This window comes from Typopeltis vanoorti, chromosome 26 (assembly GCF_054136105.1).
Source record: "Typopeltis vanoorti isolate ZY-2024b chromosome 26, IOZ_Tvanoo_1.0, whole genome shotgun sequence".
In the NCBI taxonomy this organism is placed as follows: Eukaryota; Metazoa; Arthropoda; class Arachnida; order Uropygi; family Thelyphonidae; genus Typopeltis; species Typopeltis vanoorti.
In genome coordinates, this window is record NC_143574.1 from 15,569,216 (window position 1) to 15,586,614 (window position 17,399).

The following is a 17,399-nucleotide window of genomic DNA, read 5'->3' on the forward strand; positions in this document are numbered from 1 at the left end:
TGAAGTCATTAGTCTCTATATAAAAGCAGCCCATTTATGAAGGGACTTCACACACAAGCTTTGTTTGCTTACACTTGGATAATGGATGAAACCAATGATATAATTTCTTGGCATCTTGAATTTATAGAATCTCAACATGATTAGATGGGAAGATTGTTAGATAAAGGTATTGAAGAAAGTCAAAAACAAAATTCAGTAATGGGTGAATAAGAATATAATACTATATGAGAGACAACCTGGCTCTCTGAAGGGTAGGCCAGGCTTCAGCAATTTACTCACCTGATATAATGGAGTGACAGCTCAGTTGTATAAAGGGAATGGCCACATGATGATACTGCTGGACTTTGCAAGGATGATTTAAATAAGCTGAAACCATAGGCAAAAGATAATGGGTACCAGTTTAATGCTGAGAAGTGTAAAGTTATGCATTTTGAGATGAAAAAACTATAAGCTGTGCACTACACCGAGAGAACTGTATTCTAGCAAAAGTGATAAGGGATAATTTAGGGATTCAGAGATAGGCCAAAGCAGTGCATAGGATTACTTGGTTACTGAATGACACAGAAACATAAAGAAGTCATTCTGCTTTATAGGCTTTGACCAACATTTTGATTACTATGCACAATCTGGTCATACAGTATTTCCTGGGGATAAAAAGTGAGGATAGGATTCCAAGTCAAAATGGTTAGTGGGTTGTGGAATACTCCCTATAAGATAAACTGAGAATTGCAGAAGTTGGTTAATAGGAAGAAAAGGGGAGACAAGATTAGTAATGTATAAGTTACAAGAGTTTTGTAAGATCGATGTAAAACAATTTTTTGACACTTAAGGATATTATTAGGACTAGATTTTTCACTTTAAGAGTGGTGAAGCAGTGGAATGGGTTATCAGTCTGTTGTGAGTGTATTTATTGTTGAATATGTTTGAGGAAAAGTGATACTATTGTGTCACGTTTCCTCCAGATATCAGGAGACAAAACCTACTCCCACATGAGAATGGCTAACTCAACCTTCAGATGAAAAAGTTCTATATAAAGATTACCAAATCTTTCCAACCAAGGACAGAGGTTATCACATCCTTGCAAATGAGCTACAGGGAAAATAGTTTGATTTATTCTGCGTTGCACAAAACAAAAGGAATTTGTCTAAAAAAATTACAAAAGTTTTAATGAAAAAATTGTCATGGGACTCGATTTCTTTTTCTTACCTAGAGTATTATGCACTCCTTCGGCCTCTTCTTTTACAGATTCATCTAACCTTTCAAGGTTCTGAACAAGAAGAGCTATTATCTGACTTTCTAACTGGAATTTAAAAATGGTTTTATGTAAATACATAAAATAAATATTAAGGATAGATGTAGAAAATTTTTTTTTCACTTGGTTACAAATTAATTTAAACTAAAAGAAATTTTATTCTTGTTTAATCCTTTATCTAAGTGTAAGCAAACAAAGCTTGTAAGTGAAGTATCTTCATGACTAGGCTACTTGTATATAGGGGCTGATGAATTCACATCAACTGCCTTAGTATTTCATAATGCAAAGCACACATCCTTTAGTAGTGATCCTCAGCCAGTGCATTCCCATAATGCATAGCATCATACACTTCCTAAAGGATTCAGATTCTATATACAAGTAGACTAGTCGTGAAGATATTCCATGTGCAAACTTTGTTTGCTTGAATAAAGGATTAAACAATATAATTTCTTGGTTTCAAGTTTCAAGTTTGATTTAAATATTAAGGAATAAATTAAACAAAAATTTTATGTTCTAACCAGCAGTTATGAAGATGAAGAAGTTGAAGAATTCTATGACACAGTGTCCAATTATAATATAGCAGGACCCTACAGTAGTAGTGTTGGGAGATTTTATTGCACAAATGGAAGAATGAAATGAAAGAGGAAATATTACGTTAAACTTCATGATGAGGAACCAGTTGAATGCTATGAACATATTTTACAAGAAAAGACCAAAAATTAGTGCAAATGGACAAACAAAAAAGTGAAATAGATTATATTTTATCATCTTATATAATATTATTTAAAGATGTTTCAGTCATCAATCAAATAGACATGGGAAGTGATCACAGAACAGTAAGAGGGAAAATAACAATAGAAAAAAAATTTACAAGATGAAACAGAAAAAATTAACACTTTTAATAACACCAACAATGACACTTAAAACACAACATTGTGGAACCCCCCTTTTTCTTGGTTATAGGGGTAGGAGAGGGCAGTTCCCACTCGGACTTGGAAGATTGTTAGATAAAGTTGATAAAAGGAGAGATTCCCTCTAAGACCAAAATTATGTGACTCAGTATTCTGAATCTCCAAGCAGTGTCCTATCGCTTCTTCCATCTCAAAGAAAACGGATACTAGATGCTTGCATTTTAGGAAGCATTTCTAATGGAAACCTCCAGCTGGACAAGATGATCAGTGGCAGAATATTTTTGGAAGCCAGACAGGTGTTCTGGAAAATAGGTTGTTTCTCTCCAGAAACCATAAGAGACAAGAGTAAACCATTTTTTCTAGAATCTTGGAAAAGCAGCTGGTCATAGAAACTGGACAGTAGTTATTTGAGAATTTTGGATCCTTCCCTGGTTTAGAAAATTATGATCGCCTTTTGCAAGGCATCCCAAAATATGTTCTCACAGAAAATTCTTTTGTAAAGGTGACAGTTGATCCATAATCAATGTTGACAGATGTTTTATCATCTCATACTAGATAATATCTGGTACAACAGCAGTTGGAAGACATTTGAATAAAACAGATTTCATTTCTTTTTTGGTAAATGGTTTGTTGTATTTTTCTGTGCCATTCAAAGAAAAACGGACTTGTGTTCCTGCTTTGTTTTTGCTGATGTTTTTGCAAAATCTCCTCAAGTGTGTCTGCAACTGTGCAACTAATGTGACTGAGGATAGAGAGCCAGTGGGTGGTACATTTGCCATTCATTTTCTGGATTTTTTTCTCACACTTCTTTGCTGTTGGTGGATCTTGATATAAACTGGATCCTGGATTCCTTTTTGCTCCAATGCCTGATGTGTCTTGCTCAGGCTCATTTGAAATGAATTAAGTTTGTTGCTGTGGGGTATCTGCAGAAAATACTCCAAGCTCGCTTCTGAGCTTCTTTGGTTGCTATGCAATCATCATTCCATCAGAGCTTAGGAAAACATGGGAACTAACTAGATGTTTTAGGAATTGCAGTTCTGAGAGCTCCTATAATACACTGTTACATGATTCACTGCATCACTGACAGGAGATGAACTGACCACCACAGAAACAAATCATATTGGATCTGGTGTCGAGGCTAGCAGGTGAAAAGACGTACTGTCAGAGAGCTCCTGAAAGATTTGTGATTTTTCTTGATTTATTAAGTGTTTTCTTAGTTTTAATTTGGTATTTTTAGTATATTATTGTAGTTTTATTAGTGTAGTTATTGTACTAAAGTGTTTTATAACATAATTTCAGAGAAATTATTATTTTTTACTACTCTTGAAAATGGCTCCAAAAACTCGTCGTAACAAGGCAGTGATTAAAGCTAAAGTTGCTATTGAGGAGAGAGTTTGTCCTGAACAAAAACACTGCTGCAGTGATAATAATAATTTATCTGAGGATACGCTGATTAGAAATAGCTCGGTTAAAAGAAATTATTAGGAAATCGACCAGGGAATTGGAAAAGGTGGAAAAACGTTTGTTTAAACTTCGACAGAATAAGAAAAAGAATGAGAACAACAACAGGCAAGAAAATACTGAACTTGGTAATCAAAATATTAATAACAACAAGGTAAGTCAGTTAATATCTAAGAAAAAAGAGGTAATATGGGTATGGTGACTCAATTTTAAAATTTGCGCTTGCCGAGGGAGTCACCACTTTTAGTTTCCCAGGAGCGAAAATTAAAAATATGACATGTTGTAATAGGTTTCACGGTATAATAAGAACACAGATGGTTAAGAAAATAACTATTTATTAACTTAAAAGCTAATATTTCGCTGGTATTATATCCAGCATCTTCAGAGCACACAACACAAAGTTTGTTACAAAGGCAAGACAACCACAAACTTTGTGTTGTGGTTGTGGTTTGTGTTGTAACAAGCTTTGTGTTGTGTGCTCTGAAGATGCTGGATATAATACCAGCGAAATATTAGCTTTTAAGTTAATAAATAGTTATTTTCTTAACCATCTGTGTTCTTATTATACCGTGAAACCTATTACAACATGTCTGACGAACACATAAGCTTATCCACGCATAAAAATATGACAAACGTAATTGAAAACCAAAAAAGAAATGGTAGTGCTGGTAGGTACAAATAATTTAAGTGGTGACAAACATAGTATGAGAGAAGATATGAAAGGTCTGTTGGAAGAAGCGAGAAAGAAATGTGAAAGAATAAAAATTGTAGGATTATTACCTAGATATGATAGTACTGAGTTAAGGAGGTCGATGATAGCAAATGGCTATGTAGAAGATATGGATGTGAGTTTTTAGACGTGTGGGGTGTGTTTGATGGCAGAAAAGATTTGTATAAGAATGATGGCCTGCACTTGAATTCATTTGGCATCAGAAGCCTGGAAAAATTACTTCTTGGGATGAGACTTAATGCAGAGAGTCAGGGAAACTAGATCATCAAGGGAGGAATGGGGAAAATGTGTGTGAAAGTTCAGCTATAATATACAAACATGATAAAGACATAAATGCCTTTGAACATGGTGATGTATGTGGGGAAGGAGTGGTAAAATATTCTTTGGGTTCGACCTTTTGTCTGGGGAGGGCAAAGAGAAAATTCTAGAACAAGACCAAATACATTGCATATCTAATTATAAGAATAGGCTAGGTCGTAATTTATTATATCTATACACAAATGCCAGGAGCATTAGAAACAAAGGGGTTGAGTTTGTTGCTTTATTGAATATGATGTGGCCTAAGATTGTTGGCATTAGCGAAACCTGGCTATCAGAATCAGATAATATGGTAAGTGGGATCGAGTGTAACAGATACACTATTTTTAGGAATGACATAAGAGACAGGAGAGGAGGAGTGCTACTAATGATATCAGATGACTTAAGTCCAGTTAGGGTAGAAATATAAGAAAACAATGATGGTAACAATGTCCCATGTAGCAATGAGTTTGAGTCTATTTGGTGTGAAGTGGAGGTTAACAGAATGAAATACATGGTGGGGTGTTGCTACAGACCTGGCAGCTCAGTTGTAGGGGACGAAGAAATGCATCGCCAATTTAGCCTTATGGGTACCAAGCGAATGATCATTATGGATGACTTTAATTTTTCAAACATTGATTGGGCAAAAGAGAAATTTCATGATCAGAAAGAACAGGAATTTATTGAATTGTTGCAAGATAACTTTCTCAAGCAGCATGTGAAAGAAGGAACTCGAGGTCAAAGAGTGTTGGATTTGCTCATAGTCAGAAGAGATCTCTGTCAAGAGTATAGCTATTTTACCACCAATACAAGTAGATACTTGGGAAGTATCTACTTGTATTGAAGCTCCGATTAAATCAGGCTACATGCTGAATTACAAACCTAGAAATTATGATCAACCATGAAGAATACTATCTTTGGTCCCATGGTATCAGTTACTGAATGGAAAAAATGTCAGCAATGCATGGGAATCTCTGAAAAAGTGCTTGAATGAGGTGGTACTCAATGTATCCCTAGTGTTCAAAGAATAAATAGGTTGGGAGTGAAATGGATGTGCAGCCTTATTAAGCTAGAGATCCACAAGAAGACAATGATGTGGAAAGAATATCGTGAGAGGAACTATGAAATATATAAAGCTCAGGTCAGAAAAGTAATGAGTGTTGTTGTGAGAAAAGCTAAAACGGAGTATGAAAAGAAATTGGCCATGCAAACTAAAGGCAATCCAAAAGAATTTTATCGTTATGTCGCAAGCAAAAGAAAGAATGAATGTGGAAGAATAACTTTATTGAATGCAGATGGTACACGAGTGTCGGAAGCTAAAGAGATTGTTCAGTTAATGAGTGCTAAGATATATCAACCAGGTATATGTAGCATGGTGCTACTGCTACGTTGGATGAAGAGTTAGAGGTTCATGAAAATGAGGTTGAAGAGCTCTTGCATAACCTGGATAAGAATTTATCAATGGGGACAGATGGAATATCTGCCCATTTGTTAAAGGAATGTTCAGCTGAATTGGCTAGGCCTTTCACACATTTGTATAACTTGAGTCTCAGCTGAGGAATGATACCACAGGAATGGAAGGAATGTATGATAGTTCCATTGCACAAGGGTGGTGCAAAAACTGATGTGTCTAACTATCGACCTATTAGTATCTCTGATGTGGTAGTGATGATTTTAGAGAAGTTGGTAAGAACTCGCATACAGAAATGGGTAGACAAGCATTTTATACTCTGCAGGGAACAGCATGGGTTTACTAAAGGAAGGTCATGTTTTAGCAATTTGCTCATATTTTATAACAAAGTTACGGCCGAGTTGGATAAAGGGAATGGATACACTATGATAATGTTGGATTTTTCTAAGGCATTTGATAGGATATCACACGATAGGCTGTTGTGTAAACTGGAGAATATGGGATTGGAACATAATCTATTGACTTGGATCAGGGGATGGTTGACAGACAGATATCAAAAAGTGGTATTGTTGGATCGTCTTTCCTCTAGTAATAGTACATCCTGGCTTCGAGTCCACATCTTGTTTTAACGTTGTTCTTATCAAGGTTAATTAATTGTATATTGATTACTAATCCAAATATAGGGAAATTTCTATTATACTGCACCACCCTATATTCAGATTAGTCTATGCAAAATAGTGTAATCAAATATTAATTAACTTTAACAGTCTAATGTTTATATATATATATAGACCAAATTTTACATTAACATTTAAGGTTCCCGCTAGATCCGATAATTTTATGAATGGTGCAGAGAAAAAGAATCAGGCAAACAACAAATTGAAATCAATAAAACAAAAATTTAATGCAGGGTTATATAATATAAACATAAGCATACTTTGGATACAGGATAATACAAAATAAACTCTGTTCAAACAACTCATAACATTTACTCAACTCTTGGTATCAAACATTGAAACTTTAAAATCTGATTTCTCCCTAGCAAACAAAGATAGTTCTAAAGTTCAATATCACTGAAATTCACAGCAAATATTTTAACAATTGTATTCTCTAATTATCCTTTAGTCTGAAATCACATAGTTTAGTCAAGAGGTAGTTATTACTTTAAGGGCGGGAAGACTATTAATCTTCTAGCTTCAGTTAAATTCAGCATAAGCACCACAGTTAAAGTTAGGATTTAACAGGAGGTATTAATTCTTATAACTTCACTCTAAAATGCTATATAGTATGACTGTTCTTACCGGAATAAATCCTTGCATGTATTATTCACTGAAGCACACTTAAAACTTTGGTTAACTATCACACTGGAGCTACACATTTCAAAAGTATCTTCTTTAAATTAACTTAATTATTAATCTCAGCACATCACAAATGTAGACACACTTTCACTAGAAAATTCACTTGTTCCTCATTGCACTTTGCAATAAAATCAGCTTTTCACTAATCTTCCTTAAAAGCTCTGGAATTCGTCATAACTTTAGAATTCCTTATCAATATTCTGAGTTGCCAATTTACATCCCGATCCTTCGTAATCTAATTACAGCACTTAATTCCTATTACTATAGCCTCTTACTTTACTCCGTGCTGCTAAATAGCTATCTCCTCATCTCATCTTAATCTAATTACAGCACCTAATTCCTATTACTACAGCCTCTTATTTTACTCCGTGCTGCCATGAGTGCCCCCTGCTTCCCGCCTCTCCGCACTGTCGTGAGTGCTCCCCCTCTCTCTCTCTTCACTGCACTATCGTGAATGCTTCTGGTCTACTCATTCCTTGTATACTCTCGCTTTTCGCTTATATACCTTCAGTTTCTTTCCCGCCAAAACTTGTTCTCACAGTCTCTCTCATATCAATTCTATCTCCCTTTGAATACCATAGCTCACGCACCACCACGCTCGCGCTATCTAGTTTTAACTCCGTCTCCATGACAACAATTAGAGCAGTACATAAGCATAAGCATTACATAACATTTTACCTTTACATACAGAAATAAAATAAAATGATATTTTTCAAATCAAATAATATACAATTAAATAAGATGAACACAAATTCTTCTACTATTAATACAGGAATAAATAAAATAATCTGAACGTTATTTTTATACAGAGTTCTTTCCATTATTTATAGATATCTTAGATTAAATAATTAAAAAAAAACTCAAAGGTAATTATATGAATAATAGTTTAAGCAAGAGACAAACAATAAACAATATTACAAGTCTTGCTTATGTTATGAAAGATCATGTTGGATTCTGAAAGAAATACCAATAACTTTAATTTCTCTTCATTCAGAATCCAACAGTATATAGTGGGTGTGAATCTGCCAGATTTAAGGTAACCAGTGGTGTACCTCAAGGTTCAGTCCTTGGGCCATTATTGTTCAATCTATACATTAATGACGTTGTTACATCTGTAATTCGTCATTCGTGTTATTGTTATATCCTTACTTTCATATAATGTTATTTCGTAAGTTCAATCTTATTATACATTAATTTACTGTCTCTAGAATCTATCCTTTTGCTTACTCAAAACTGTGTACAATCAAAGTCCTACCGACTACTCTATTGTTATGTCGCTATCTCTCTATATTATATCTTATTCTACCTCTATATTAAGTCTCCTTCTAATCTATTGTCGTGCTCCTAAAATACTAATTCAGATTTATTTCCTCTTCGGATATTGGCAAAATTTATATTTCGCTGCGCCAGCCAATATCCTATAACAGAAGAGACTCTTGTTCAGGGAAATAATTCAAAACTTAAAAGGATACACACAATAATTTATCTCACGCTAGCGCTGTGCAGATTCAGTTAGCAGTCGTAGACCAAATCTCACTTAAACAATTATATCTAAATTCCTTCCCGCCAAAAAGGTTCAATTTCATAAGTGGTGGTTTGAATTCGTAATCAGGCATAACTCAGGTATAAGGTACAAAACATGTTTATTGGAAAACACAAAACATTTACAGTTATGTAAGCTTAAATACTCAATGGATCAAAATTCACTCTAAGTTAAGGGTAATACTAAAGCACAATGAATCAGAGCAAATTAAATCCTTCGATTATGAAAGGATAAGATTAGCTTTAAGCAAAGTACTACTACTATATAATTCCCTTCACAAGTTACTCACAGAATACTTCTTTAACACTTTCATTAATACTCTATCAATGATTACCTTAATTCTAAATTTTATCTAAGCAAGTCTAGCCATTCACAAATCGCTGCCTATTTAACAACTCTTCTTTGCTCCACAAGGGCTTAATTAATTCAGTCAAATTCTCACTAAAAGTTCTCTACTAGTGTCCTTTAGTTACAACACACACACAAATTTCCTTTTCTTCTAAACAAATTTTAACATAGAACGAAAACTCTTACATTACCCGATCTTCTCAGATTTCATGCCGCCATCTCATGTAGGTCTGGATTACCTTACTGCATATTCTTCGGCTGTCTTTGCACCTGGCGATGTACTACGCTTTTTCTTCTAATCGTTTCCGACTGTTGCGTGCTGTCTACCACTCCGCAGGAAACTTTCTCCAATGGGACATTCTGCTAAGGCTCGATTCCACATGGGCCGTCATACCGCGATCAGCTCTGCTTGAAAATCTTCAAGCATTCTCAAGAAAAGAACCTGCCGTCCATCATTACTGTAGCCGACCCACCGCTCTCTCACGAATCCTCCGACAAACTCCCCCTAAAACTCGAAGATCAAAAGGTCAAAAAGCTCCCTAAAACGGCGTGCATCGTCCTTTATTCGCCCTATTCAGGCACCCTCTATTCAATGCGGTTTTCACCCACGAACCCTATCGTTCATGCCCCTTGGGTGATCCTACACTCTCGCTAACCTGTCCGGTTACATTATTCTAGGAAGGCGCTCTGACGTCATATTTCCACGTAGGTATAGCCTCCATCGCTACGCTCGACTCATACCGATTATACGCGTTTATTCCGGATTACTATTATAAACTTTTCTCAGAATTTCGCAAAGTACTAGACAGCTTACTTGGGAATTACAAATAACCTAGCAATAACTCTCACTATATCGCACACATGGACTATACATTATCACAAGACATAAAACAACACTTTATAATTATTAGCCGATGTGCAGATATCTCCTTAATAAGTAGTAGTTTGTCATGTTAAATACTGAATAAAGAATTTACTTGTAAAGCTCTGCATTCAGGATCTAACAACATCAAGCAGGGTCTATCATCAGATTTGCAATTATTTGCTGATGATGCGAAGATAGGCAGGGCAATCCGGGATGCTACTGATATTCAGCAATTACAAAATGATTTGAATAGACTGGAAATCTGGGCAAACGAAAATGGCTGTCAGTTTAATGTTAGTAAGTGTAAAGTTATGCAATTTGGCTTGATTAGAGGTTCTAGTGGCATATTATATTAGTGGGGTTATGCTACAAGAAACTGAAGAGGCAAGGGATATTGGTGTATTGGTGGATAAGAATTTAAAGTTCAAAGGTCACATAGCAAAAGTCGCAAATACAACTCCGAGGATAATTGCTATGTTGAAGCGAACCTTGACATGTAAGGATAAGGAAGTAATTTTGCTTCTTTATAAGGCTTTGATAAGACCACACTTGGATTACTGTGCGCAGATTTCGTCTCCTGGGTTCCAAAGGGATAAAGAAGTTGTTAAAAGGGTGCAAAGAAGAGTTACAAAGATTATATATGGATTATGGGATTTAGATTATGAGGATAGATTGCGAGTAAGTGGATTGCAGACTCTGGTTAACAGGAGAAAGAGGGGTGATATGACAGAGGTCTTAGCATTTCAACTGATGAAATTTTTCGTTATATGGAAGGTGGGGAGAGAACACTGGGGCATCCATGGAAGTTAAATTTATTTGCAGTCAAGAAAGGAGTAAGAACTAGGTTTTTCTCCCAGAGAGCAGTGAGTGAGTAGAATAATTTGCTATTACGGGTAGTGAGTGCATCTAGTGTAAATGAATTCAAGGGTAGGTATGATAGCTGGGTTGGGTAATTTACAGCCTCCCTCGATGAGTCCTTGACTCCCCTCAGATAATAATAATGATGATAATAATAATAATATAAATTGTACCTAAATAGCTAAAACATTTTACTTGTTCTATAGGTTATCCATTCAGAAAGCAGTTGATGTTTTCACTGTTTCTGCCTATTTTCATTGTCTTCGTCTTTTTAATGCTGATTTTCCTGCCCAATTTATTACAGCATTTATTCAGTTTGGTCATGGAATTCTGCAAACTTGTCCTGCATTTATTTAGAAGTATAACATCTGCATAAAATAAACACCTGAGACCAACATCTACAATCTTGATATTAAGTTTAATACCAATTTCCTTCATAATGTGATCCATATAGATAATGTTATTCATTATCTATATGAATAATAAATAACAGTGGATATAATGTACATCCTTGTCAAACATCTCACTTAACATCAAACTATCTTCCTGTATCTCCTGAAATTCTAACTGCTGATTTAAAACTCAAACAGAGACTATGTATTGCTTGATATAATGTCTCATTTACACTATATAATTGGTTTTGAAAATCATATGCCTTTTCCAGATCTACAAAATTTAAATACAGATCCCTGTTATATTCCCATAATTTCTCAGCTATTTGTCTTAAAGTGAAAATCTGATCCTTACAACCTCTGTTTGGTCTGAATCCAGCTTGTTCTTCTCCTTCACAATTTTTTTTTGCCATTTCTCAAGAATTCTTGCATAAATCTTAACAGGAACACTAAGTAGGGAAATACCTCTATAATTCTCACATTCAGTTGTATTCCCTCTTTTTATAGACAGGTACTATGAGCGCTCTGCTCCAATCATCTGGAATTCGACCCCCTGATCACGACTTTTGAATTATGCAATATAGCTGCTGTAAAACTTTTATACCTCCATATTTTAGCATTTCTGGTCAAATATCATCTAATGCAGCTGCCTTCCCACATTTCAGGTTTGTGATAGCTTTTTCTACTTCAAGTACAGATATATATTCCAGATGGCATTCCTGTTGAGTGTTTTCTACCATCCTACTGTCACTGCTAGTTTCATTTAGCAATCTTTCAAAGTAATTACTCCATATATCAAGAATATCTTTATCTTCAATTTTCATGTCCCCTTTATTATCTCTAATTCCTTTCACAGTACTCTTTCTTCCATTTCTAGCTTTTTCAATAGCTTCCAGAATATTTTACCACCTTCCTAATATTTATTTGTCATGTTTTTACCAAGGTCTTCCTGTGACTTTTGTTTAGCTAATTTTCCAGTGCTTTGCTTTCTTAAATTTTTCTCTGCATTCCCTAAGAGCACAAGCTGAGTTACTTGTCAGGAACTTTAGATATGTTTTCTTCTTTTCCTTGACTATTTCTAACTTCTTGAGTAAACCTGGACTCAGGAAGGAACTCCGCTTGGAGTTCTGATTTTTCTATCATTGCAGATTAATTCACCACATGCAAAAAAATTTCATTGTCCAATTCCTCATTCTGATGTTTGCCCACATGACTGCTAGAATCCATTCAAGATTATTTGTATGTTGCAGTTGAATAGGATAGGTACTACTTTCTTTCCCTGATCATTACCAAATATTACACCTTGTAATGAATATTGGTTATTACTAGTTATTGATTTGCAGATGATATTTATCTTTTAGCAGAAAACAAATCAGATCTTCAGAAAATCACCACAAAATTAGCTTATACTCTTAAAAAATATGGCTTGATCATAAGTACACCCAAAATCAAAAACAATGACAAATATCTATTCTTCTGACCAAGAAGGAAGTGCTGTAGTAGAAACTGAAAAAAATCATACTAGAAGATACACCCCATAGAAGAAGTTGATCAGTTTAAATACCTAGGAAATATCTTTAATAAAGATGGCAGTTCAAGACAGGATATTACAACAAAAATTGCAAAAGTAACAACAACACTCCACAAACAAACAAACCACTATGGACAGATAACAAGTTTACAATTACCAACAGATTATGCCTTAATGATATATTCGTTAATTCAGTACTTCTACACAGACGTGAAACTTGGACCCTCCTAAAAGAAGATGAAAAGAGGGTTGTTGGCATTTGAAATGAGATGCTATAGACTACTCTTAAAGATACCATACACTGATCACATCACAAATTCTGAAGTAAGACAAAGAATCAGTTCTTTTGCAACCCAAGAGATAACATCATAACTAAGATTCAAAGGAAACAACTTATGTTGCTTGATCATATCAGCAGATCAAATGGTCTACCAATGCAAGTTCTTGAAGAACTTATTCCAGGAACTCAAAAAAGAGGCAGACTTAGAATAAACTGGATAGACAATATAAAAGCTGGACTGGTGTTTCACTTACAAAGCTGAAAGCAAAGTGTCGATCAAGAATTGAGTGGAAGATTTCTTTAAGGAACATTTCCTAATTTCCTAATATCTACTCTACAGTCCTTTGTGAACTATGGGATGATGATGATTGGTTATTCAAAAGAATCACACCTATAATGTCAATCTGATATTTCCAATTCTTCTGCTAGTTACACTTCTTTTCAGTTGATGTTCCTGATACTGATAGTGCCAATTTTGAATTCTGCTGATGAGTTGGATCCAGTAGTTGACTTTTCACTGTTCGCCTGGTTCTCTGATGAAAACAGTGAGACTTCATTAACCATGTAATGCCCCAGCCAGCATGAAATTTCATGTTTATTTTTGATTTTAGTCAATCAATAAAAATAAAATTTGGTTGTCTTTGGCAATTTGTTCCCAAACTGCCAGCTCATCCTTCTTCATTCAGTTTCCAGCTATATATCTATTAACAGGGTTCATGAACCATAAGAAGGTGATTGGAAATTAGGTCAGAAGCCCTGGTTGGTTCTTGACTTTCCTTAAACTACGTGGTGGTCTCATCCCAGTTATCTAGCTTTGACCTTTAAGTGATCCAACTGAATAAAAAGTGTATATCACAAAGAAGTAGTAAGATGGAGTCATCAGAAATAAGAACAAACTATCAACACATCATCACTGAGCACCTCATATATCCCAGCTACACCATTTCACACATGCCTTGATTTGACTCATTCTGCATTGTTTTCTAATGCTTCTAATCTTCTGGAGATACCAGTTGGTAAACTTGTGAAGAATGAGAAGTAATATTATCCTACTTAGTAATAAAATAATTTCATCTTAGTCTAATCTACTATACCTAAAAGGCACAAAACCTCAAAGAAAACGGCCAAAATTTAATACCATTGCATCAGTTAAGACATCTATGCCGTCTTTACTTTCGTGGAGTACATCTGTATCAGTCATTTCTTGAAGAAGATCTACTACTGCAATAGATATATCTGTAAAAGACAGAGGCTAAATAAAATAAACTTTCAAATTCAATTGCAACATTTATTTTTAACTGCTGTCATATCTGTATTATCATCACAAGAGAAAAAAAAAATATTCATACCTATATGCAGAGAGAGAAATATTTCTGCAACAAATAATACATCTAAAATGTCAGTTATACTATGATGAAATTAAATCCCACTCTCATAAATACAAGTGACATGTTGAATAATCATAAAACACCTTGCATTAATAACTGCCTGGAAGATAAAATATAGCATCATACAAAAACCAAAAATAAAAATAAAAAACATCAAATTACTGAAGTATAGAACTAAATGGCTTCATGTTGACATTTGGCATATATGCCAAATTGAAGCCTTTTGCCTCTATAATAATTTGATCATGCACCCCAAAAGTATCACTTATTCAAATTAAGTGGATATTGAATCCAACATTATTTCAAAGCTGTATAGAGAAACTACAAGAGTTTTGTGCCGAATATAGAAACTATAAAAGTTTCAGTGGATCCAAGCGTAAGCAAACCTTTCATGACAGGGGCAACTCGTAGTAAAGGTGGAGTAAGCTCTGATCACTATCCTTAGTATTTCTCAGATGTATATACTCAGGCTGAAGTGATGCAGAACTTATACTTTACCACTTATACTCAGGCTGAAGAGTTGCCAAAAAAGGTGTCGCATCACAAAAGGCACCAAGAATTACTGAAAAAAAAAAAGCCAAAAGGCTTCAATTTGGCGATGCAAAATTATTCAAATTAAGTGGATATTGAATCCAACATTATTTCAAAGCCGAATAGAGAAACTACAAGAGTTTCGTGCCAAATATAGAAACTATAAAAGTTTCGGCAGATCCAAGCATAAGCAAACCTTTCATTGCCCCTGTCAAAAGAGAAGGGCCACTACCCAGGCCAGTTTCGACCTTTATTGAGGTCTCGTCAGTGGGAGTCAGACCCAGAGGTGGTGATACTAAGGCAGAAGCAAAGGAGAAGTCATATTTACCTATAGTATCACCACCTCTCGGTCTGGCTCCCACTGACGAGACCTCAATAAAGGTCGAAACCTGTTTGGGTAGTGGCCCTTCCCTTAATGCATAGCATTATACATCTCCACAAGGAGATGTGCTCTGCATTATGGGAGATACTAAGACAAGGAGTGATGAGAGCTTGGTCCATCTTTACCACGAGTTGCCTCAGTCCTGAAGATACTTCAGGTGCAAACTTTGTTTGCTTACACTTGGATAAAGGAGTAAACTAAATTTATTATAGTCTAACCAAGTGGGAAAAAACTTCCAACATCTTTCTCTAAATCCAGAATAATTGAATAATAAGGTGAGACACCTTTTGGCAACTCATATAGGTAAATATGACTTCTCCATTGCTTCTGCCTTAGTATCACCACCTCTGGGTCTGGCTCCCACTGACGAGACCTCAATAAAGGTCGAAACCGGTCTGGGTAGTGGCCCTTCCCTTAATGCTTAGCATTATAAATCTCTGCAAGGAGATGTGCTTTGCATTATGGGAGATACTAAGACAAGGAGTGACGAGAGCTTGGTCCACATTTACAACGAGTTGCCTTAGTCCTGAAGATACTTCAGGCGCAAACTTTGTTTGCTTACACGATAAAGGATTAAACTAAATTTATTATTACTTTTGTTTTGTTTATATTCATCTTTAACCCAATTTGACTGAACACTTGAACAAATTCTCTTAATTTTATTTCTGGGTCTTCTGCATCTCCTGCCAAGAGAACTATACTATCAGCAAAACAGAGATGAGTTAGAATCTTTCTGTTAATTTAATTTCTCCATTCTTCTGGTTCAATTCATGAAAAACTTCCTAAGGTAGATATAAAGAGTTTGGAAGATATTGCATTTCCATCTTATTCCTCTATTTATTGGAAATTTTTTCACTTTTCTTATGTAGTTTAATAACAGATGTGCATGATTGTGTATTTCAAGATTTCTATGTATGGTTCTTCTTATCACTGTTTTAACAGTGATACTAAGATGGCTGAGGTTTGATGAAATCAAATGCTTTTTTCAAAGTCACCAAAATCTAAACAGAGGTTCATTATATTTGTTTGTCTTTTCTATAATTGGTCTGAGACTATGGATATGATCAATGGTACTGTACCTACATCTAAATCCTGTCCACTTCTCTGATTGTATATACTCAAACTGTTGCGTTATTTTGCTATTATTTACTTTTGTAAATGTTTTGTATGCTGCTGGTAAATTAATGGATCTATAATTTTTAATATTCTCCTTTATAAATAATGCTTCTGGGATTTTTCTCTTTAAACAAAGTGTGAAGAGTCTAGCCAAGTAGTCAGCTTACCAGTCACATTTTACCAATTCCACTTGGATCCCATCTTCTCCTCTAATTCAATCTCTACTCTCATACCTTTTGGCACAACCAATTGACAACTCTTCTTGAAGGTGATCGTCTCTAAATTTCTTTCTTTATTACTGTAGACTTCTTTATAATATTCTTTAATTCCATTTCTATCTCTAATTATTTTACCATCCTTTCCCATTAGAATGGCGATTTATTATTTTTTTTTTCCCAATTGCCAAAGTTCTTCTCAAAACTTAATTTTTATTACTTTTAATTTCTTTTATTTTTCTAGTACTGAAGGGATTAGATTTCATGTATTATTCTTTTTCTAATTGTTCTGCATAATTCTGAACAATCTATGTAATGTCTTAAGAAATCTAGAGTTTCTATTGAAAGTTTGTATGGGAAATAATTCCACTTATTTCATGAGAGATATTAGGATCCATACTAGTAGTCATTTATTAGTTCAGTGCTTTCAACGAAGTGTAGGAATTGGATATTGATGGTTCTCTCCATTACTTTAGAGAATATCGAGGTGAGAGATAGAGATTGGGCAATGATGGTTTGATAGTGGTAAT

The 17,399-nt window shown here is 34.9% G+C and overlaps 1 protein-coding gene across 1 annotated transcript in view; it reads right to left on the minus strand.

Annotated features, from left to right (window-relative positions):
• The window catches only part of LOC150092354 (beta-catenin-like protein 1), a 162,824-nt gene that overhangs the window by 97,844 nt on the left and 47,581 nt on the right, over nt 1-17,399 (minus strand). The window contains exons 6-7 of the mRNA XM_090414879.1: nt 14,376-14,473; nt 1,207-1,300 (exon numbers count right to left, since the gene is read on the minus strand). Coding sequence (XP_090271005.1) covers nt 1,207-1,300; nt 14,376-14,473 — 192 coding nt within the window. The remainder of the gene's footprint in view (nt 1-1,206; nt 1,301-14,375; nt 14,474-17,399) is intronic.